Source organism: Plecotus auritus, assembly GCF_963455305.1.
Source record: "Plecotus auritus genome assembly, chromosome: 5".
NCBI classification, from domain to species: domain Eukaryota; kingdom Metazoa; phylum Chordata; class Mammalia; order Chiroptera; family Vespertilionidae; genus Plecotus; species Plecotus auritus.
In genome coordinates, this window is record NC_137776.1 from 36928074 (window position 1) to 36952050 (window position 23977).

Consider the following 23977-nt stretch of genomic DNA (forward strand, 5'->3'; position numbering starts at 1 on the left):
GATTTTGTGCAGGCAGGGAACAGACCATTTTCAAGGCTATGATAGGAGGAGATGAGTCTTTCTGACCGTAGCAGGCGGTGTCTCTCTCCTCACTGTAGCAGAGATTCGTTCGGCTAGGTTTCCTACCTGCCCAGGTCCTCTTTGAGTGAAAAGGTCTATAAATCAATAATGGGCAGCCCTAGTTTTGCTAGTGATGATGCACCATTTTGGTCCAGAAAGTGCTCATTTATCTTTGTGCGTGAGGTAGGATGGCTGTACTGGCTGATGTCACCAGGTCCCCACCCCTGCTTGGTTCTCCCACTCAGACCATGTGCAGCCCTCACTCCTGAGCAGGCTTGCTATCCAGGCAGTGAACCTGTGATATGTGGCAACGTTTCTTTCTTAAGACCTTCAAAGTCTGAAAGCTTTGGCCATTTAAATGTTTTTTTGAATTAGAACTTTTTCTTGTCATACTTGGTTAAAAAATTGTTCTGATACTGAGGATGTGTGTGATGTGGGTGAAATATTTTACAAGTGGGTCTCCCAGTCTGGGCGAAGGCTACAGAGTGCCCGTCTGACTGGGGAGAGAGGGGGCCCATTTCCACCTAAAGCTGGAAAGATAATCGTGGGGTACACCCTTCAGTAGTCATGAAATCAGTTTCTAAGGGTAAGTTCATATTTTTTAAAGTATTTTTAATATATAGTATTTATGGGTATAGTGGGCTGTGATATAAACTGTTTCTTATTTGGGTCCCAGTAAAAAATGTCTTAAAAGTCATTGGATTGCTTGACCTCAAAGTTTTCTTCTAGTCAGAACTAGAAGGAAGTATCTTGGGATTCTATTAAAAGGTTATCTTTCTAACTACTGAAGTATTTATAAATGATTTGCTTTCAGCTGTTATAGGAAAACAAATAATCATGTATTTGGATAGGTTAGAGCAGGCGTCCTCAAACTACGGCCTGCGGGCCACATGCGGCCCGCCGAGGACATTTATCCGGCCCGCCGGGTGCCGCTGCCTGTCCTGCTTAGCAGCCGACTCGTCCCGGGCCCGCAGTGTGCATAGGAATTTTAAACTATAGTCCGGCCCTCCAAGGGTCTGAGGGACAGTGAACTGGCCCCCTGTTTAAAAAGTTTTGAGGACCCCTGGGTTAGAGTCTAACCATTAGAGCAAGATTGGCAAAATGTTGAAGCTGGGTGAACTATTATACTAATAGTATAATAGTTCATTATACTATTCTCTTTTTTCCCTATATGTTTTTTTTTTTTTTTTTTTTTTTTTTTTTTTTTTTTTAATTCTTACCTGGTAATCTTTTCGTTTTGTTTTTGTTTTATTTTTTGGTTAACTAGTTTTAGAGAGGGAAGGAGAGGGAGAAACATCAGTCAGTTGCCTCTTGTACACACCCCTATCAAGGATTGAACCCACAACCTTTTTGGTGTATGGAGGGGACACTCCAACTGAGCCACAGGCTGGGGCTTTTTTCCTTTTTTTTTTTAAAAAAAGTTAATGGTGGTTCTTTTTTTTTTTTTTTTTTAAATAAATCTTTATTCAGATTATTACAATTGTTTCTCCTTTTTCCCCCCATAGCTCCCCTCCACCCGGTTCCCACCCCACCTTCTGCCCTTACCTCCCCACCACTGTCCTCATCCATAGGTGTATGATTTTTGTCCAGTCTCTTCCTGAACCCCCCCGATTCCCCTTTCCCCCTGAGAATTATCAGTCCACTCCCTTTCTATGCCCCTGATTCTGTTATATTCACCAGATTATTCTGTTCCTCAGGTTTTTAATTCACTTGATTTTTAGGTTCACTTGTTGATAGATATGTATTTGTTGTTCATAATTTTTCTCTTTACTTTTTTCTTCTTCCTCTTCTTTAAGAATACCTTTTAGCATTTCATATAATACTGGTTTGGTGGTGATGAACTCCTTTAGCTTTTTCTTATCTGTGAAGCTCTTTATCTGCCCTTCAATTTTTTTTTTTAATTTTTTTTTAAAATATATTTTATTGATTTTTTTTACAGAGAGGAAGGGAGAGGGATAGAGAGCTAGAAACATCGATGAGAGAGAAACATCGATCAGCTGCCTCCTGCACACCTCCCACTGGGGATGTGCCCGCAACCAAGGTACATGCCCTTGACCAGAATCGAACCCGGGACCCTTCAGTCCGCAGGCCGACGCTCTATCCATTGAGCCAAACCGGTTTCGGCTGCCCTTCAATTCTGAATGATAGCTTTGCTGGGGAGAGTAATCTTGGTTGTAGGTTCTTGCTATTCATCACTTTGAAAATTTCTTGCCACTCCCGTCTGGCTTGCATAGTTTCTGTTGAGAAATCAGCTGACAATCTTATGGGTGCTCCCTTGTAGGTAATTAACTGTTTTTGTCTTGCTGCTTTTAATATTCTCTCTTTGTCTTTTGCTCTTGGCATTTTAATTATGATGTGTCTTGGTGTGGTCCTCTTTGGATTCCTTTTGTTTGGGGTTCTGTGCGCTTCCTGGACTTGTAAGTCTATTTCTTTCACCAGGTGGGGGAAGTTTTCGGTCATTATTTCTTCAAATAGGTTTTCAGTATCTTGCTCTCTCTTTTCTTCTGGCACCCCCATAATTCTGATGTTGGTACGCTTGAAGTTGTCCCAGAGTCTTCTTACACTGTCTTCAACTTTTTGGATTTTTTTTTCTTTTTGCTTTTTCGGTTGAGTGTTTTTTGCTTCTTTGTATTTCAATTCTTTGACTTGATTCTTGTGTTCCTTTAGTCTGTTTTTGGGTCTCTGTATAATATTTTTAATTTCAGTCAGTGTATGTTTAATTTCTAGTTGGTCCTTTTTCATATCTTCGAGGGTCTCGTTATATTTATCGGCCTTTTTTAGGATATTCTTGAAAAGCCTTATAACCATGGTTTTGAATTCTATATCCAGTCGTTTGTTTTCTTCCATTTCTTTCGTTTGTGATCTGTTTCTTTGACGCCGCATTTTCACTGCTTCCCTGAGTTGGTAGGGTAGATTTGTGTGCTAGGTTTCCTATATGGCCCAGTGGGTCTGCCTCCCCAGTTAACCTGAGGTGGACACTCTTGGTGCACCCCTTTGTGGACTGTGTGTACAGCCTTGTTGTAATTAAGTCTTGATTGTTGTTGGTATCACTGGGAGGAATTGACCTCCAGGCCAGTTGGCTGTGAGGATCAGCTGTGTCTATGCTGGGAGAAGTTCGGTGTTGGAGACAGCCTTATAGGATTAGACTTGCCAAATTGCAATAGCCTCTGTGCTCAGCTTGGATGGGGTGGAGTCTCAGGGCGGAGCAGACAGTCTTGGCTTCAGGTCAGCCTTGCCTTGAGCGCGTGCACGCCTTCAGACCTCTGCCTTCCCCAGCTTCTGACTCCCTTCCACTAGGGAAAGCCTGTGGCAACCTCCGCAGCCTTTGTGCGCACTGGCATGCGCGCGCCTGCAGACCTTTGCCTTCCCCGGCTCCCGAGTTTCCGCCCGAGAGTCCAGATTCCCCCCACAAGAGCGTGGGTCCCCAGGGGCTCGCCTGGAACTGGGGTTCAGTGCAGTCAGAACTGGGGCTCAGTGCAGTCAGGAGCTTCTGACTCCCTTACACTAGGGAAAGCCTGTGGCAACCTCCGCAGCCTTTGTGCGCACTGGCATGCGCGCGCCTGCAGACCACTGCCTTCCCCGGCTCCCGAGTCTCCGCCCGAGAGTCCAGATTCCCCCCGCCGTAAGAGCGCAAGTCCCCAGGGTCTTGCCTGGAACTGGGGTTCAGTGCAGTCAGAATTGGGGTTCAATGCAGTCAGGAGCTTTGGACTCCCTTCTGCTAGGGAAAGCCTGTGGCAACCTCCGCAGCCTTTGTGCACACTGGTGCGTGTGCCTCCGGAACCCTGCCTGCCGGGGCTCTCCTGGGTCTCCCCTGGGTCTCCGTGTCTCCGGGTGCCTTTCTCTCTACCTGACAGTCCAGACACCCCCTGTATGAGCCTGGGTCCACGGGGTTTCGCCCGGGACTGGGGTTCAGTGCAGTCAGAACTGGGGTTCAGTGCGGTCGGGGGCTTCCTTCCCCCTTCCGCCAGAGAAAGTCAGCCAGGCTCTCAGCCGCCCTTCCCTCTGCGCACACAAAGACCCTTTGCCGTACCTCCAATTCTCTGTGAGCTTTTCTCTTTCCTTCTAGTTGTAGGATTTTCACTCTAGCCAGGTTTCCTGTGGTTCTGGATGGTGTCCATTCTGTCTTTTAGTTGTAGTTTTGAAATTGTTGTGCGAGACAGCAGTTTAGGTGCTTACCTATGCCGCCATCTTGGTTTCTCTCGCTTTTTTCCTTTTTAAAAAATATGTTTTTATTGATATTTTTAGAGAGAGGGGGAAGGGAGAGAAACATCGATGTGAAAGAGAAACATCTATTGGCTGTCTCTTTCATGCCCGCTACTGGGGGTTGAGCCCATAACTCAGGCATATGCTCTGACTGGGAATTGAACTGGTGACCTTGGTGCATCGGATGATGTTTAGCCAACTGAGCCACACCGGCTGGGCCTTTTTTCCTATTCTTTTAAAACCTTGTATCTAAGGTCATTTTTCTAATTAAAAAATGAAGTGGCCCTGGTGGTGCTGCTCAGTTGTTAGGGCGTCGGCCCTTGCACCAAAGGGTCTCAGGTTTGATTCCCAGTCAAGGGCATGTACCTACCTGGGTTTCAGGTTTGGTCCCAGGGCCCCAATCAGGGTGTGTGCCAGGGTGCGTGCAGGAGGCAACTGGTCAGTGTGTCTCTTTCACATCAATGTTTCTCTCGCCCCACTTCCCATCCTCCCTTCCACTCTCTCTAAGAATCAGTGGGGAAAGTATCTTCAGGTGAGGATTAACAACAACAACAAAAAGAAGTGATTTTCTTGTTTTCTCCTCCCATCATGTCTTCTCCCCCACCCCCAACGTGAACATTTACACATGTAGACATTTCATCAAGGACCACAACAACTTTCCACTTAAACACAGTTCACTTTGTCTTTGAATATGAATCTTACAGATTGCGGTTTTTAACCCATAGAGTGTAGCTTCAGCTTTACCTAAAAATTTGGATTAAAAATAATAAAACTTTATAATTGGCTTTCAAACCAACATTTTAACTAAACAGCTTAGATTTAACTAAATATCTTAGCTCTTACAGCTAAAATGTCAGATTAAAAAGGCTATATGCTAGTCCTGGCTGGTGTGGCTCATTGGGTGGAACATCATCCCATACACCAAAAGGTGGCGGGTTCTGTTCCTGGTCAGGGCACGTGCAGGAGGCAGTTGGTGCCTCTCTCTCTCCCTCTCTCTCTCTCTCTCTCTCTCTCTCTCTCTCTCTGTCTCGCTCTCTGTCTCGCTCTCTCTCTCTCTCTGTCTCTCTCTCACTCTCCTCTTTAAAATTAATTTTTAGAAATGTTTAAAAGGTTACATGCTATATCCCTCTTCTCTTTTTCTCCCTACCCTCACCCCCAGTTACAGTGGTGAGATCTAAATTAGTTTATAGAAATAAGCCACTTACTGTGGTAGCTGCGAATGACTGGTACTAGGTGAGCAGACCAGAAGTTTGACCTGGGTTCTTTTTCTGGTTTTCCTATGTGTAGTGAGCCTTTATTCATCCGTGTGTTTTAATCTCCCTGAGGTATGGTTTCTTTTTTTCTAAGTAAAGTAGCCTGAATCTTGAAATTAATGGAAAGTTTTCTATTGTTAGTGACCATTTAAAGGAAAGAAAACATCTCAATTTAGAATTAAGTAGTAAAAGACTGTAGCAGGAAATCACATGGGAAAAATCACTGGTTTGCCAGCTTAGCACATTGGCACAATTATCAAACAAGCAAGGGGATCCAACACGGTTAACCTGGGTGTGTGTTTCGAGGTTGGCCTCATGGGAGCTGCCACCAGCCCTCAAAACTTCTGATGTGCTGTTTCTCTTGCAGGTACATGTAAAGTGCATTTTCCTGATCCAAACAAGCTTCATTGCTTTCAGCTAACTGTGACCCCAGGTAATATTCTTATATACTTCTTACACAGGAAAATTTAAAGGCTGCCCAAATAATCTTTGGCTTGATTTGTCCTCTAACTTTTTGAGTTTATGACAGTAATGACCTTTCCATATGACAACAAGATAGATACTTTGTGGTCAAATAGAGCCTAGTGCTGTGAATCTGAGGCATTCATTTCAGTAACTAGGGACAGACCAGGCCACAGTGAACAAGGACAGGTTGCTGGTGTGTGGTGAGGAGTGTGTGCTTTGGGTTCAGATCCTGTTCTGTATGTAGCAGCTGTGGGACCATGAAATTACTTCCTGACCTCTCAGCCACAGCCCACCAGCATGGAGTGGGATGGAATGGGCCCTATCTCCCAGGACAGTTGTGAGGATTATGAAGATAGCTGAGTGCAGCACAGGTGGACAGGGCAGATTGCCAGCTGTCCTCCTTGGGACTGATAAGTGTCTCAGCTACAGGTGCCCGACTCTTCTCTGGTCACACTGGGCAACAGGAGGGAGGACTGTGGTTTTCTGTTCACAGTGCAGCTCCAAGGGTTCCAGGTTCCAGCACAGGGCTAGCATTACCTTGGGCAGTGGGCGTGGTGCCAATGGGAGGGAAGGAGGGAAGGGGAGGACCAAGGGAATTGACTAGAGGGAAAGGAATGTTGTGGAGGAAATGAGGGTGCTGTATGTGGAGGATGGAGAGGGAATGAGAAGCAGACTCAGGAGTCACTAGCTAATTTTAAAGTGAAAGAATGCAGAATTTCAGTAGGTGATAATGACCCACAAATAAGCCCTGGAATTGTCTTCCTATAGGTAGAGTGTGTGTGTGTGTTTCCTGTAAGATGTTTTTTATAATAACAGGAGAAATCCCATTTTTAAAATGTGCTTGAAAAGTTTTAAAAATTTATTGAATCCATGTGGTAGTTCTATAAGCTGCTCTGGGACATGAACATAAATTCAGTCTGGTACCATTTCCACTAAGATGCGTGGCAGTAGGATAGAGTTAAACCTGAATGGGCTGTTCCATATGCCTGACGCCCAGAGATAACCAGACTCGGGACTTCAAGCTGAAATGGCGAAATGGTGACCACTCTTGGCCACCTTCATAAAACCCACTGCATGCTCTGCTGGTTTTATTGAAGGGCACCGAGCACTTTGTGTTTCTTGGTGACTCAGATCACCAGTGCAGGGTATTCTCAGAAATTGTCGTGGGGATGAAGACTGGTTCTCTGTTGAGTAAGCAGTCTCAGAGTTGTGTATTTGTAGTAAAATCATTGGCTGCCCTCCGCCTTTCTGGGCATTGTCAGTGGCTCTCAGGGATTCTGTGGCTGTGTCCTGCCCAAGCGTCGGCTTTGTGTCCTTCTCAGCCACCTGTTGGACTTTGCCATGCTTGTCACTATCTTCCTGGAGTGGGTTTGTGTCAAACCTCTGGTTAAGTGTTTCTTTTTTTTTTTTTTAATTGCATTCCTCCCTGCCCCCCTAATTACATGGATGTTGTGATTATGTACATGACACTGTCTTTCGTGTTCTGTTGTTCTTGAAAACAGAGCTCAATTGTTATGGTTTTGGTATTCTTTGTTGGATCAGGTTAAAAAGGAACTTGTGTTTCTGTGCCTGTAACTGTGAGTATTTAGCATTTCTGTTTGTGATATGTGCATGTCAGGGACACAATTGTCACCTGGAGCTGTGTGCCCAGCGTGCTCCTCACATACTGACTGAGTCAGAGAGCCTGTGGCTCCTGCCCTTGGTTAAGAGAAGCAGGGCTTCTATCTCCATTACCTGAATGAACACTTGCCTGATAGCCTGGTTTTTAAAAGACCTTCTGGAGTCACACTCCTTTTAGTATTGAAAAAACTGACAGAGATGTGCCTAGGAAGTAGAGTTTTAAGGATGGATGAAGCAGATGGTGTTGATACTGGATCATTTGCAGCCAGTAATCTTGGGGCCGAGTCTGAAAGCCCAGGAATGAATGTGTGACATCTCAGCACTGGGTGCTCAGGGTGGAGGAGCTGCTTCTGCATTTGAAGCTCAAAGCTCTTTGACTGGCTTCAGGCAACTTGATGACATTTCAGTTTTGGTGGTTTTTGGAGTGTCCCTCATGCTTGGAAATAAATATGCTCTTCAGAGAAAAGATGGAACTGAAATTTGGTGACAGAGGAAAAGAAATGAATTTAGGAGAACACAAAGTCTTCACATGGACTCACAAAAGAAAACAAAAAATACTAGCAAGTGAAACGAAACAAAACAAAGCAAAACCCCAAACACTGGCTCATCTCTCCCCCAGAGCCTCCTGTGAGGTTTGACTCACGGGGCCCGCCAGGTCATAGTTGCCCAGCTGGTCTGTGGAGGTCCCTCAGCCTGCCCCACTGTGGTGTGGAGGCTTTTAGGCAGAGGGGGCCGTGGACATAAATAACAATTATTATTTTAATTTTAGGTTTTCCTTTGTAAGTACATTTATTGGGGTATAAAATTTCAAACAATAAAATGCACTAATTTTTTTTTAAATATATTTTATTGGTATTTCACAGAGAGGAAGGGAGAGGGATAGAGAGCTAGAAGCATCGATGAGAGAGAAACATCGATCAGCTGCCTCCTGCACACCTCCCACTGAGGATGTGCCCGCAACCAAGGTACATGCCCTTGACCGGAATCGAACCTGGGACCTTTCAGTCCACAGGCCGACGCTCTATCCACTGAGCCAAACCGGTTTCGGCTGCACTAATTTTTTTAAAATATTTTTTTTATTGATTTCAGAGAGGGATAGAAAGATAGAAACATCAATGATGATGAGAGAGAATTCCAGTCAGGCCATATGCCTGGGTTGAAGGTTTGATCCCCAGTGTGGGGCATACAGGAGGCAGGCAGTCAATGATTCTCATTCTCTCTCATCATTGATGTCTCTATCTCTCTCTCCCTCTCCCTTCCTCTCTGAAATCTATAAAAATACATATATTTTTAAAAAAGAATGGAATATCTGAGTCATGGAAAGATATATTTAATTTTTTTTAAGAAACTTTCTAAAGTGGTTGTGCCATATACCAAATAGCAATGTGTGACGATTTCCGACTCTCTTACGTACTTATCAGTGTTTGGTTTTGAAATTGTATCTCATCGTGGGTTTAATTTTTATTGAGACTGTGTTGACACTATACATCAGTCCAACAAGAAGTGACATCTTAACAATATTGAGTATTCCAATCCATGAGCATGCTGAACATCTGCATTTACTTAGGTCTTCTTACTTTCTTCTGGCAGCATTTTGTAGGGTTAGTGTATATATAGGTCCTGCAAGCACTTTGTTAAGTATGACACTAAGGATTCCATGTGTTTTGAAGTTGTTGTAAATGGTATTTTAAAAATTTCTATTTTACTTATTAATATATAAAAATGTAATTGATAATTTAAAATTTTTTTTTATTGATTTCAGAGAAGGGGGAGAGAGAGATAGAAACATCAATGATGAGAGAGAATAATTTTTGGCTGCCTCCTGCACGCCCCTTCCTGGGGATATGCCCTGACTGGAAATTGAACTGTCACCTACTGGTTCATAGGTTGACACTCAATCACTGAGCCACACCGCCAAGTAATGCATTTGATTTTTTAAAATATATTGATCATGTGTCTTGTTACCTTGCTAAATTCATTTATTAAATTCTGGTATCATTTTTTGTTGTTAATCCTCACCTGAGGATATTTTTCCATTGATTTTAGATAGAGTGGAAGGGAGGGAGGGAGACAGACAGAGACAGAAACATCGATGTGAGAGAGATACATCAGTTGGTTCCTTCCCACAAACGCCCCGACGAGGGCCAGGGATTGAACCTGCAACCCAGGTAAGTGCCCTTGACTGGGAATTGAACCCATGACCCTTCAGTTCAAGCACCAATGTACTAACCAGTGAAAAATACCAGCCAGAGCTGGGAAAGACCTTTTAAGTGTAATACCAAAGAAAGAAACCACAGAAAGACTGGCTTAAAAATGAAAGCTAGTTGGACAACAAAATCAAATGCAAGCAAGCAGCAGATATTAAATGTTTATTTTGTATAAATAGCTGAGGGAAGCGGTAATATGTAGTATTGCTGATTTGTTCCTGATGAGAAATAGTTTTGGGGAAGTTGAACCTTTGTTTTAAAGATGGGTTAATTTTGTCAAATTGTAGAGTTTAATTACTGCCGGGCATGTCCAGGCTGGTGCATATTCATGCCCGGCGCCCTCTGCTGGCGGCAGCTCGCAGCGTTTACACCCAGGAACCTGCCTTACCTGCAGGTGGACTCTAGAAGAGGCAGAGTGGCTGGTGGCACAGTTAAGGGCATTGGCACAGTGCTGTGGGATCTGCAGACCTGGGGAGTGGCATGGAGGTGCCACTGCAAATCTGGGCCTCCTGCATGCCCGCCCCCCAGCTCTTGACCAGGCACATTAGCGAGGCAGCAATTTTGTCTGGTTCAAGGGTGTGTCCCCAGGGCTTGGAGCAGTGCCTTGCACAGGGTCTGTCCTAGTAAACCTTTGTTAAGCAGCCAGAAGCCATGTGCCAGGCACGGGGGGTTCAGCAGTCACCACTAGTCCCTTACCCCATGGAACTGACATTCTTGTGGGGAGAGCAGCAGCAAACAGGTGACCACGCAACTTAAATAAGGCGTTACCTGTCATGAGATGTGATGAGGGGACATGCTGGGTGCTGCGGAGCAGAATAGGTGGGCACAGGTGAGAGCAGGCTGCTTAGGTCAGGGTTCTGGAGACTGAAGAGGAGGAGCCAGTCTTCAGAAGGAGGAGGACATCGGGCCAGGGAGGAGGCCAAGAGCAGGCAGGCATAGTGGAGTGGTGTCTGATCTGGGTCGGGCAGGATCTGGTAGCCTGACGAAGGACCCTGAGTCCTCTTGTGAACTCTTACTCCTCTGTGTTTGCCATATCCTAACATGGTGTTTGCTTTTGTTTCCTTTTTTTTTTTTAATTTAAAGGATTTTTTGTTTTGTTTTGTGTTTTTTTGATAGATGAGGGTTACTACCAGGGTGGAAAATTTCAGTTTGAAACAGAAGTTCCTGATGCATACAACATGGTGGTGAGTAGCCTGTGCCTGAGCCCCCGTTTCCCCTTCGCGTGGCTGGGTGGCCGTAACAGGGCCCGGCACTCCCCGAACTGTGTCCCCTGTTACCCACCCAGTCCTGGGACTGAGCATGAAATCCCTGATGTTTTGTGGGTAGTGTCACTCAGCAGCAGTATCTAGAGTCCTAGTAGAGAGATGTCTTTTGTGAATAAGTGCTTGTGAGGACTGCTGGGCAGTCTGCCATGGGAGCACAGCCCCACCCCTCCAGAGACCTTATGCCAAGTGGCAGCTTCACCGTTAGTGCTTGGATATTCCCGTTTCCTAAACTCATCAAGATGGCATATTTTCATTATTTTTTTTTCTTTTTGCCATTTTGGGAGGAAATGTTTTCTAATTGTCATTTGAACTTTCATTTCTTAAGTAGGATGTTAAATACTTTTTCTACTTATTAGCTATTCATGTTTTTTATGAGCTGTTTTTTGTTTAGCCTTTTGATCCGTTGGGTATTTGTTTTTCTTACACAAAGTATGCGAAACTATTTTTAGTTTTCTTAGCTGTGCTGTAAATATTTTCCTTGTTTTTTCCTGTCTCCTGTTGTTGTTCTGTAAAAGTTCGTTTTTTGTCTCATCACTGCATTCAAGTCTACTTTTCTTTCATGAGCTTTTCATGTTATGAAATGCTTTAAAGAGCCCTAGAACCAATAGCTCATCTCCACTTCCTCTAGTGCTCTGTGGCTCTCACCTGTGTGTTTCCTGCATCGGGACGGAGCTCTGAGTGGGGCTCTTACTGTGTTCTAATGCCTAGCCACTTGTCCACTGAAGAATCGCTTTCCCTGCAGTGGCTGTCATTTATTACACTCTTAGCCCTGGGATGAATGTTTGCAGTGCCAGCCACTGGGGTGGGTGGTTGGACTAGCTGTTTCCTGTTTATCTCATTTTGAGGGTGGCGGGGTCTGCAAGAACAGTTCTGTTTGGAAAGTGTGTCTGAATCTGGGTCCATGGTTCTCATGCAGAGGTTTCAGTTAAGAGGGCCATTGACAAGGGAGGTGTCTGTGCAAGGTGTGAAGGGACAAGGAGAAAAGGGAGCAGATGTAGACAGATACACTAGGTGGGGTGACCATGTGCAGGCCGGGACTCCATGAAAGGGAGGGAGAGAGGATGAGAGCTCGGTTCCTTCAGGTTCTGAGCCGGCCAGTGATTCAGTCTGCCCACGGTGTTAACTATAGTCAGGTACCTACTAGTTAACAATATTGTTACTCAGTAGTTCACTATATTCAGTTGCCTATTAGAGTTACACAGTCTGGCCTCCCTGCTTCAGCCTGCAGGCCTCACTGGAGTACAGGCTCTCCTAGCATCTCCCTGTCAAATGCACTCTCATTCATTTGCCGAAAATCGGATGAGCATATTAAACTTACTCTGGACCTAAATCTGTAATCCTCAGACACCTATATTTGCCTAGTTGGATGAATCATTTTTTAGAGTCTCATGATATCTTGGTTTTTTGAAATCAGGAAGAAAATTCATGATGGTGCTGAGAGAGTATGTTTGCTTTTTAATATTTTTAAATTGATTTTTAGAGAGAGGACGGGAAAGAGAGAGTGAAACATGATGTGAGAGTGAAACATCAATCGGCTGCCTCCTGCACAGCCCCTATTGGGGACTGAGCCCGCAACCTGGGCATGTGCCATGACCAGGAATCGAACTGTGACCTCCTGCTTCAACCCCTGAGCCACACTGGCCAGGCTGCTTTTATAGTTTTAAAAGAACAACTTGATTCAACACACCACATCATAAACAATGTTGGACTGCTTTATTTCCCAGTACTCGTTTCATTCTCCCCGCTGTGAGTGTAAATGGACCAGACTTCCATCTAGGAAGATGGCAGTGGCATCTTCGGGAACACACACAGGGAACGGCACCACTTCGGGAGCAGTAACTTTCAGCCACAGCTCAGCAGCTCTGCCAGAGGAATCTGTGGGGTCCTGTTGGCATTGGGCAGGAGTGTTGCAGAGACCCCTGGAGTGCACGTTGGCTCCTCCTCACAGCGGGCCCAGTCACCATCAGGCCCCGGGGCTTGTAGAGGGTTCTGTTGGGGGCACGGCAAGCTTTACCAGCAAGACTAGCACATGTGGGTGCAGGGTGACAACACAGTCTGGATGGGTGATGTGAGCCAGTATGGAGGTTGAATGCCTAGTAAGAAGGAGAACGAGGGACTGGGTGGGCACGTGGTGAGGCTGTGGTCTGTGACATGCTTGGAGGGCCTGTGACCTCTCTCTCTGCATTGCAGCCACCCAAAGTGAGATGCTTGACCAGGATCTGGCACCCCAACATCACAGAGACAGGCGAGATATGTCTGAGGTGAGTCCTCTTCTTCCTGTCTTCCACATTTCTGACCACTATGTGTGAGCCTTGGATTTCTAGAGGGAAGATTTTGAAGCTGGGCCAGATTTGGAGGGTTGGGAGACCTCCCGTGGGGCTTTGGGCTGCACTCAGTGCCTGGCTACTGCCTCCAGACCCGAGGCCTCCTACGTCCTTTACTGGACAAGGCTGTGCAGTGTCATGCAGCCGCCCTCTAGGAGCTTTTGCCTGTTTCCTGTACTGTTTTAATGAAGCCACATTCCCTGCATGTGGCTGATTTTAGCTAAGAGGGAAAAATGTCATTAATGAAACCCGGGAAGAAAATCTTTTCCTTTCACTACTGCTCTGGTAAACACTATCACCTTTAAAAGGCAGTGTGCAGCCTGTGACTGCTCCCAGCTGCGCGGACAGCGGGATGCCTCGTCCTTTCTTCCAGGTGCAGTTAGCACCCATTTTCCTACTTCATATGTGGTGCCTCCTCTTCATGTCAGCCTTCTTTTTTATAGTTAAGAGTACATTTTATAAGAGTGTGCCTGTTTAGAAGGCATCTTCCCTCTGAAGTGTCTGTCCTCTAAGTATTGAAACTTTCAACCTGTGCCATCTTCAGTTTCAGGTGACAAGTGGCATCTGGTCCAGCTTTCTCCCTGGGCTCTCACCTGTGCTCACGTCCCCTTCCTCACTCAGAACTAGATCTGCAGCAGGAATCCCTCTTGTCACTTTTGCTGTCTTCTGAGAAATCAAATTATTAGCAGAGTATGACTGGAATTTAGCAGATGCTAGCCTGCTACAAAAGCCAGAAACATTGATAGGTTAAGATTAAAAATACAAAAACACAAAGTCCAAAGCAAAGAGCAGCTGGATTACATTGCTTGTGAAAGTCCTTACCAGTCAGTATGAAAAAGGTGGACACCCCACTCTGGCCAGGTGTCTCAGTTGGATGGAGCATCATCCGTGCACCAAAAGGTTATGGGCCTGACTCCTGGTCAAGACACATACATCGGGCTGCGGGTTTGACCCCTGGTCGAGGTGCGTACAGGAGGCGGCCGATCGGTAATTCTCTCTAACATGGATCTCTCTTCCTCTCCCTCTAAAATCAATAAAAATATATCATCAGGTGAGGATTTAAAAAAATGTTTAAAAAGAAAAAGGTGGACATGCCCATGGGGACAGTGGCATCAGCTGCAAACCAGTGGTGGCACAGGAGAGAAGCAGGGCAGGAAGCGCTGAGGGTGCTCCGTCTCCTTGGAGCTTTTGGGTTCTGGTCAAGCAGCAACGTGATATAATTCAGCAATGCCAAACTAATTTTTCACCAGAAGGAACCTTGGTAATAAATTTTCAAAATATGGAAAGTTCATTTTTGTGAGGATTCGCTGACCACTCTGCTTTGTCTGTTCCAGTTTACTGAGGGAACATTCGATCGACGGCACTGGCTGGGCTCCCACGAGGACATTAAAGGTACGTGCCTTTGACCATAGCCATGCCCGGAAGACTCTCCCTCAGTAACCAGTCACCTGTAAGAACAACCATGTCCTCTCTGTCCTGTGCCCACAGGAGGCCAGGCACACCCTGCCCCTCCTCTCCCCACCACCCACTACCCCCTGGGGCTGCTCAGCCAAGCACTCGCCCAGTCAGTTCCTCTGTCCCCATTCTCTGCGATGCAGGGAGCGTGTCAGGTCATCTGCTCTGCCTTTGCCCTTTACCACCTTGCTTCATATAATCTACAGTTGTTGTTTTTTCTTTGTATCCCCCTACCCCCCACCCTAGTCTTCTATAGTTGTCTCACCGTTAAAGGTGAGGAGAGTTGCCAGGAGTGGGTAGAAGGGGAGGAAAAGAAAGGGAGGTGTGACTTCTGTGTGTCCCTTCTGAGCTACCCGGCGGTACACTGCACAGAGGAGGGGCGGCAGGACAGCGGCCGGGTCTGCTTTGGGGAGGGTTGTAGAGAGGGGAGTCACGGGGACTAAATAAATGACCCACTTGCTTCTACACCATAGGCTTGAGTTGCTTTCAGGGCCGATGTCACAGTGCCTACGTGAGCCACCATCTGTAGCCTCCCCTCAAGGCGTTTTTGCAGTGGTACCCAGAGGACACCTAGGGCTTCTTCCTGTGGCCTCTTCACTCTCTCAGAAGTAGTCAGGCTTGGGCCAGTGTTCACTTGCTAGTGAACAGCTACCTATCACCATCCTTTTGGACTAATGGAAACGGTTCCAAACCATTGTCACCTTTGCCCTGTCTGTGTTGGGTCGACACTGCCCAGGAGAGTGCCTGCCCCATGCTGGTTTGGGCAGCTTGGTTCCCAGCTCACTTTGCCCCAGACTCAGCATAAAGCTGTGGTCACCTGGGCCATGCTGTCTTCCCTGGTGACTCCTCCTCTGAGGCCGACAGTCTTAGCCGGGCAATGTGCAAGGGCTGTGGGTGTCAAACCAGCCTGTTTGCGAGGCTCTGAGAGCTGGCTATACACTGCACATGCTGCCCCCTCTCAAAAGCAGTGTTTTCCCCACATGGCACCTTTGGTTCGGTTGTGCATGGGTTATAAAAGTTGCACCAACTAAAACTACTTGAGTCTAAGTTTGGGCCAGATGCACGGAGATGCTGCTGGGCGCTGTCCCTCGTGTCGAAAGGGTGACGCTGAGCAGGATAGGACAGTCCTGGGCCCTACCCTATGGGTGCTGGGCTTCTTTCCCACAATGCTTCGCAGACTAACTTTTAGGCCCCGCCTTCTAAAATAATGCGCAGAAACCTGACTGTATCCATCATATGCTGACTGAGTGGTTGGTCTCTGAGACCCTCCTCATTCCTGTTCCTCAGCTCTCAGAAGAGGATAGTAGACACATTGTAGTGTCACTGCTCTTAGAGGACACAGGCCCAGAGACACGTGTGGGTCAGAGTGGCCCGGCAGGCGACTGGACCTGACCACGCCTCTTGGTAGACAGCTGCAGACTGGTGTGCAGACCACTCTGTGGCCAGAAGTGGCAGGTGTTGTGGATCACTGAGTAGGCACTTTGGGGGAAGAAGAACACAGGGAAGGCATTTGGGGCCCTGTCCCAGAGTCGGGACAATGCATAACTTCCTGTGGTCATGACCGTGGCTCCTCATGAGGTGTGGTCTCTACTGCCATGGGCAGCCTAGCCTGGCCTTTTCTCACCACATCCTGGGCGTGCCCTGCCCTCTTGGGACTTAGCTTCTGTACAGGCAGTCCCTCAACTTGGCAGGTGCTCCCTCCTGCCATCCCTCTTCCTGGCAGCGCCCCACATCCTCTCCCAGATGAGTTCTCTGTGGGAACACGCCTGTGGAAGCTCCTCCAGCCTGAGAGCTGGTGTTCACCCCCAGCTCTGGCCCCAGGCCTGCCTCACACCAGAAGGATGGATGGACGGATGGAGGAGTGGGTGTGTGGATAGACGAGAGACAGCAGAGAGGGCAATTAAAATAGTACTAGCAGAGTATCGGATGAGAATGAGAGTAGGCCTGAAACAGACAAGCCCCTTGAGCTGGTGAAAGGAAGGCCAGGAAAGAGTCTAATTAGAGTCACCCATCACAAGTCATTCTAAAGGAAGTGGGTTTCTGTCATATTTTAATTAAAATTTCTGATCTTTGAATTTTAAAAAAATGTCTCCCTTGATTTTTGAAGTAACTAGAGCAAAATTATTAAGACTCAGTGGGATGGTGGGTGATCTGGTCCCCAAGAGGCAACAGATACCAAAACAGCAGAGTTTATCTTAAAGGTGGCTGGACTCTGCCTGGGAGTGACAGGTGAGTCGTCCTGTGAGGTCAGGGTGTCCTGTGCAGAAGCTGCCCAAGGGCTGTTATCACCCAGGATTGGACTCGTCGCCCCGGGAGGGCAGTTTCTGTTCTCTGATTTTACCCTCACTGCCTGTGACTGCTCACCTATGAATTTCCCAGAGTCTGTGGTTGTAATGAGAGAAGTTGTTTTAACTTTATGGCTTGGGAAAAACAAAGCCTGCTAAGATGAATTTTGATATGGTCCAGTACATATTTCTTATGGGTTTGAAAGACTGTGCATAGGAGCCTGAACTTGTTTTCTTTTTTCCTCATTCCAGGATGTTGTTTGGGGATTAAACTCGTTGTTTACTGTAAGTATATTGACCAAAATCCCAAGCTTCTCTGGTTCCCCTGTTGTTAGCCCATATGAATAACACTGGGATTAAAGACAGAACCATGTCCATACTGACCCCTTTCCTGTCACACTTTTGTGAGACTGGCCCTGAGGGGGTTTGCAGTGACATGTGGGAGGTGACTGGCAGCACAGCGTCCCTACTGCCCAAGCCAGGTCGGTGGCTTCAGTCTCCTCACGTGGGGGTGGGTCCTCTGGCAGCCCCGCTCCCGTCTGCTCTCACAGCAGCCCAGCCCATAGCCCTATTCCTTCCCACGTGTCCTAGTTTGAGTGAAGGAGGATGTGCTCATCCATCTTGAGGCTTTTCACAAACCCAGAACCTTTGAGTCATTCTCATATTAGTGATGAGCTGCCAACAGAGTTCAGTCTTCAGAAAACAGCTCATCATGGCAGGGCTGTAGGGCAGGAAGGGGCATGGGAAAAAGCTAAGTCAGGCACAGCTGAAAGCTGGAGTTTAGATTTTTATGTATTGTTATGTGTTCCTTGGAGTTTTTGATCAAAAAAGAAATTAACTTCTTTGGAGGAAAGAAAAAAAGCTGTGCTACTGTTGGTAAAACCTAAGGTCCCAGCATGAAAATGAGACTGTCCGGGACAGCCCACGGGACAGTGGCTGTTGGAGGGACAGCTTCCTGGCTCATAGTGGATGTGCCTACAGAATGACCCTGGGGTGGTGCTGCTGTCCTCAACCTGTCATCAGAGGCCACAGGCTTCTTATTCTTGTATTCAGCAAAATAAAAAACAAAGCCTCAAAATTAGACTCTAAGCCCCCATCTTCCTTGCCTTCTGATGTGATGTCACTTGGCAACACCTGGAACACCAGCAACCAACGCTTGCTGATTTCAGGACCTCCCTTAGTCTCCATGGGAAGGTAATACCAAGGGGAACGAGCATCTGGACGATTTTCTGCTGGGCCCAGTCGTTTTGCTGTGATTCTGTTTTTGACTTCCATGTGAATGAAATGTTACTTCTGGAGCAGTGCGGCCTGAGCATGGTTCACACTCTGCCTGGCGGCCAGGCCTCTTTGTCACAGCCAGAGAGCACAGGGGCCGATGCTCATTGCCATTCTCCACCACAACAGAACAGGCCCGAAACCCATCCTGCTTCCTCCAGGTGCCTTGGCCCTGAATCGGAAATGATTGTGACCAGCAACTCGCTGCAAGGGAATTACGGGGAGGAAATAGTGGTGGCTCCTTGGAATTTTCTTTTTTTCTCTTAAAGAAATCTGGTATAATCTTCACCCCTCCTAGTGCTCCAAACCTCCCAAATTCTAATGAGCCAATCCAGATTGCTAATTAAGTCTGTAATGGTTATTCCAACCAGTATAGTCATTTTAGGTTAAAGGTGTGGTAAAGAAGATAAGGAATTTTGTGTGTCTGGTGTGGTCTTTGTACACACTGGGTGTCTTGTCTGATATGTACTTTATGTTTTTACCTGTTTCCAGGTCTTGGAGTTTAATTTCCCAACCATAAATGACCATAGAGATTTACAGTTTTTCTTTGTTATATTTTCTTTGTCAATATTTATTTCCAAATCAGGGATACAGTCCACAAATTTAGCACTTGCCCTGAGGAGGAATATGGTTGTCTACGATGGTTCTTCTGTGGCTTTGGAAAGCGGGGGCTCATTATAAAACAAAACTTACTGCCCGGGTAGAGGAGGAACACTCAGTATAGAGATCAGACGTGGCCCGTCTGAAATCCCTGGTGTTGCTTGAGGGAGGGGGAGTAGCCATCCCAGGACTTTCCAAAGGTAGAAGGGGGCTGGTGCCCCCATACCCCGCAAGGCCCTGGAACACCCACCTAAGGCACCATCCTGCCTTCAGCTGGGTTCCAGGCCGTGAGTGATACTTGGGAAGGCAAGTTAGAAGATCAAAGGAAACTGCAGTTAAGGTCAAATAGAAACCACAGACTTAAAAAGGCAAAGTTGTTAATCACAAAATGAAGGGGGGGGGGAATTAATTTTGAAAGAAAAAAGAGAATAATGGCACTTATACTTGGAAAGCTCATAATGACTGGTTTTTCATTCTCCAGTTACCAATAGCATTAGAAATTAATGTGATTGCTGTTGCCCCCATTTTCACCAATTTTGGACATTTACATGTAAACATGACCCCCCCTTCTTCAGCTATTCATCACCATGTTGAACAAAGTACAAGTTGAGTGCTCTATATCAGAGGAGCTTCATGGTGGACTCCTCCTCAGCTCCCCGGGGCTTCATTCTACAGTTTGCTGGTCGGTTTCAGTTGCCTAGTTCTTAACATGAAGATGTATCACAGCAGAGAAACAGAATCTTTTTCTTGTTTATGTTATGTTTCTATCTTTAAGGATCTTCTGAACTTCGATGACCCACTGAATATCGAGGCTGCAGAGCATCACCTGAGGGACAAGGTAGGCCGGGGACAGGAAGGTCCTGGCTGGTGTGTTTGGTGAAGAGATAACTATATCTCTGGACTAGATAAGCGCAAAGTTGAGAATGGTGGAATCCGGGACTGGAATTTAAAGCAGTTTATAATGACATGTCACAATGCATGAGTGGTTTCAGTAAAGTGTTTGACCCCAGGTCAGACACGTGTTTTATTGGCAGAGAATTCGTGTAGAATCTGGTATACTGTTCCTTTACCTTTAGCAGCATCAGAACATAGAAGGGACCATGGGTGGCGTGATGCCCTCAGTGCCCTCTGGGCCCCCAGCAGCCTCCTCACCTTCTACACCTTTGCCAGAGCTTTGTGACTGTGTAATGAATGGGGTCATATTCATTACTCCAGTCTCAGTCCCTTTTAACTTTTTCCCTCCAAGTCAATGCATGAAGTGTCACTCTTCTACTTTCAGAACCGTTCAGTGTCTCATAAGCAGCTCTGCATACTTATTCAGCCATTCTCTTACTGGTGGGCACTCGGTTTTTCCCACTGTTTTTTTCCCTACTACAACAGTAATGTAAATACCCTGTACACATGTCCTTACAAAGCATGTGGACAGGGCCTGGGATCTGCACAGGGGTCTGGGAGCCGGCCTGTGTGAGTGGGAGGAGGCTGGCAGCTTGTTGAGCCTCGCAGGGGGCCACCTGATTCCTTGGAGTGCCCAGCATGTGTTCCATGCAGACTCAGGAAACCAGTGATAGGCACTTCGGGGAGCAGTGGGTTCTACAGTGGAACTGAAGGGTTAGGCAGAGGAGGGTCGTTTGGCAGGCGACCTGAGGACAAGACTGGGGCAGCACAGGTCTTCAGGACAGGTGTAGGGTGTGAGATGGCTCTGCCCCTGCCCACCTCTGGGCCACCCTGGCTGGGGGTTGCCCAGCAATGCCTCAGTTAGTCCACTGCTGACTAGCCTTGCAGGCTGCTCCTGGACCCAGAGCCTTTCAGGAGGCTTCGTTTATGTTGTACTCACTCCACTTGTCACTGCTGCTGACAGGGACCAATCAGCGTGCGATTATTCCAGCCCTTGTGGACTCAACCTTGTCAAGGGAAGACAGTGGTAACAGCAGGGTGCACTCTTGTGGAGCTGTGAGAAAGCTCATTCTTTGTATGATATAAGGGCAGGTTTGCAATTAATAAACTTCTCCCCAGTCAGATGGTCCTAAAATTGGTCAAACAGTGATGCCTCCACATGAACTCTTAGATGTGCCCAGACCGACCTGCATCCTGATGTCGAGTCACAATCGTGGTGTCTCTGCTCACTTTCTCTTGTAGTCATTTTCATCCCAAGGTTGACCGCTTGAGTACCAGATGAGGTGCTCAATGCTCAGGGGGATCAGTGGACAGACAGTCTCTGTCCCCGTGCAGTGTGCATTCTAGTGGGAGGAGGCAGAGCAGAGATAAGCCATCAACATGGAAGGTGCGGGGGGGGGGGGGGCAGGCAAGGAGTGTTGGGGGGGGTGATGGGTGTTGCACTTTATGGAGGATGTTCAGGGAAGGCCTTTCCGATAAAATGTGACTATAGATGTGAAGTGAGCCACGTGGATCTCAGGAAACAGTATTCCAGAGACTGACAGCAGTGCAAAGGCCCCAAGGTGGGAATGTGCTCCAGGTGTTCAGAGCAGAGCACAGGGGCCACGTTACTTGAGCAGGAGGGCAGTGGTGAATCGACAGTATCAGCAACCCTGAGTGGCCCTCCCAGGTGCCAGGCGTTGTCCCACACTCTTCCCAGAGTCCATTTGTTCTCCTGACTCCAGGAGGGAGGGCCTCTTGTTAGACCTTATTCTCTGCTGAGAGACTCTCCAGGATGGGGCAGAGCCCCAGATGTGAACACGGGGGGTCTGGCTGCAGGGCCCACAGGGGGACAAAGGGAGATGTGGGAGGCATAGCGGCCTGAGCACACAGGGCCTTCTGAAGATGTGGACTCCGGGCTTTGTCCTGAGTGAGATGATGAGAGCAAAGGGCATTAGGATTAAGCAGAGGCACCTTTGGGTGGAGGGTGCCTTGGGGCCTTCACTTCACATCCAGTGAGCTTGGGCTGTAGTTCCTTAGGAGCTGGGAGTATTGTTGGCTTCTGGGCACTGTGGTAGTGACCTGGTGAGAGTTTGTAGGGGCTGTGGAGCCTCTTAAGTGCAGCACCATCCGTGGACAAGTGCGGGTGTCCTGACCTTGACCATACTTGTGGGCCTCACTCTCCCCATCTGCAAAATGAAAGGTCTTGGGATCCCTTCTGCTCCAGCTGCTATTTGTACTCCCTGCCCCCGTAACCCTGGCACAGTGTCTTGCACATAGTGGGCACCCACAGGGGAACCAGCCCCAAAGATCTCTAGTGGCCCTGCCACCTTGGCTGCGGAAGGCTGAACTCTCATTGGGCCCTTGGCTCGGTGGCTCCCACTTGTTCCTTAGTTGTCACTCACCCTCACTAACTTGCTCTTTTTGTGTTCCACAGGAGGACTTCCGGAACAAAGTGGAAGACTACATTAAGCGGTACGCCAGATGATAGGAGGGGCGCTGCAGCGCGGACTGTGCTAGAGGGTCGTCTCCAGCTCTCGAGGGGGCCTCCATCCCAGTCCTCGCTTCCCGCAGACCCTGGCTCTGCTGGGTCCTGTGACATGTCCTGCGGAGGAACCTCTTCACGACTGCCCATTGTAGACAGAGTTCCACATAAATACAGCAAGAAAATGCGTTTGGGCTCTAAAGAGTTGTCTGCTTACCTTAACATGTTTACTTTGTGAACCTGTACTGTATAGGCTGAGGAAATGCTTGAGAAGTTGTAATGAACTCAGAACCGGAGCTTGCTTCTTACCTTCCCCCAAATCACTTTCCTGCACAGCAATGCCAATGACCTGCCAGGAGCTGGCAGGTGGGTGGTCCCGAGCCCACTGCAAACTGATTGGATGCGCAGTCTCTTATCTCCTCCCATGAATGTCAGCCCTGCCTCAGTGTCTGAGGCTTCCCAGAATGCAGTCATTCACTGTAGATCTCTTACTGAAATGCGTATTTTATTTAATGTAAGTATATTTTGGAACAGATTTGTAATTTGTACAATTTAATGCTTTAATTATTTTTTCCTATTCTCCTTTAGTTTGTATTTTCATTGTACAGAGCAGACAGAAAGATGTTGGGTCAAGCAATTATTGAAGAGAAATACAAAGAAAATATGAAAGACATTCATTCTGTCCACATGCAATGAGAATTTGGGTCTTAAAAACCAGCTCTTGCTTTCAGGTCTGGGTGGGGCAAAGAAGTTTTAGAACCTGTGAGGCTAGAGCTGGGTGATTTGGGGTGGGGAAAAGGCAGGGAGTCCTTTGTCGCATTTGGCCCAGAGGAACTGGCTGGAGTGGGGTTGGGTGTTTCTGAGGGTCATGTGCTTAGGAACTAGTATGCAGGGACTAGAGCTACTTATCAGAGACCCAGACCCTTGCTCCTGAGGGACAGGAGAAACCTCGGGAAGCAGCCAAACAATGTCTGATGCCACTGATACTACACCTGTGGCTTCAGTCTGCTGTGGTTCCAGGCCCGAGTGGAGGTGGCCTCCCAGGCAGTGGAGGGTGGGAATCGGAACAGCGTACATACGTTCTCGGTCAGGTCTGCACACTCAGGAGACCCCTGGACCCGTGATGTCATATGCAGATAAATATCTGTATGGTTTTGTCCACTGCCTGCCTGGCACTCTCCAGTTTGACAGACAGCCTCCTCGCCTCTGGGTTTCCCATTTACCTAGGCTGATGTGTGCTTTTCTTGATTCACGGTATAAAGTATCATCTGATCTGGAGGTCAGCAGGGGAGGAATGTAGGCCATACTTCCTGTTTGTGACCAGGAATTGTGCCCATTAGACTTAGGGGTGGCCTCTGCTCGTGGGCCACCTCTGGTACACAGAGGGGGAAGGGTCGGGCTGGATAAAGGGCATGGTGGCATCTGAGTGGTGCAGGCCTATCAGGGAGGCACAGTAGTCCCCATCCCCAGGCCAGGCAAGGGCACTGCAGCTCCTGCAGTTGTCATTGGAGCTTGTCAGTGTCCCTGGGACTCACTGGCCGGGCACTAGGCCATCCTCTGCCAGGTGGGTCAGGAGGTCAGCAGCAGGCCCGCCCACACACCCGATT

General features: G+C 47.5%; 1 protein-coding gene across 8 annotated transcripts in view; it reads left to right on the forward strand.

Annotated features, from left to right (window-relative positions):
• UBE2F (ubiquitin conjugating enzyme E2 F (putative)) overlaps positions 1-22905 on the forward strand; it is a 36939-nt gene extending 14034 nt beyond the window's left edge. For 4 of the 8 annotated variants that reach the window (XM_080670428.1, XM_080670429.1, XM_080670424.1 and 1 more), the window contains 7 exons: positions 5884-5949; positions 10925-10992; positions 13264-13334; positions 14732-14789; positions 17390-17422; positions 19788-19850; positions 22323-22905. In XM_080670428.1, the coding sequence (XP_080526554.1) occupies positions 5884-5949; positions 10925-10992; positions 13264-13334; positions 14732-14789; positions 17390-17422; positions 19788-19850; positions 22323-22373 (410 nt within the window). In that variant the 3' untranslated portion in view covers positions 22374-22905. Of the gene's footprint in view, positions 1-5883; positions 5950-10891; positions 10993-13263; positions 13335-14731; positions 14790-17389; positions 17423-19787; positions 19851-22322 lie in introns of all 8 variants that reach the window. The other 4 variants (XM_080670427.1, XM_080670423.1, XM_080670430.1 and 1 more) reach the window with 2 other exon arrangements.
• The last annotated feature ends 1072 nt before the right edge of the window (positions 22906-23977 follow it).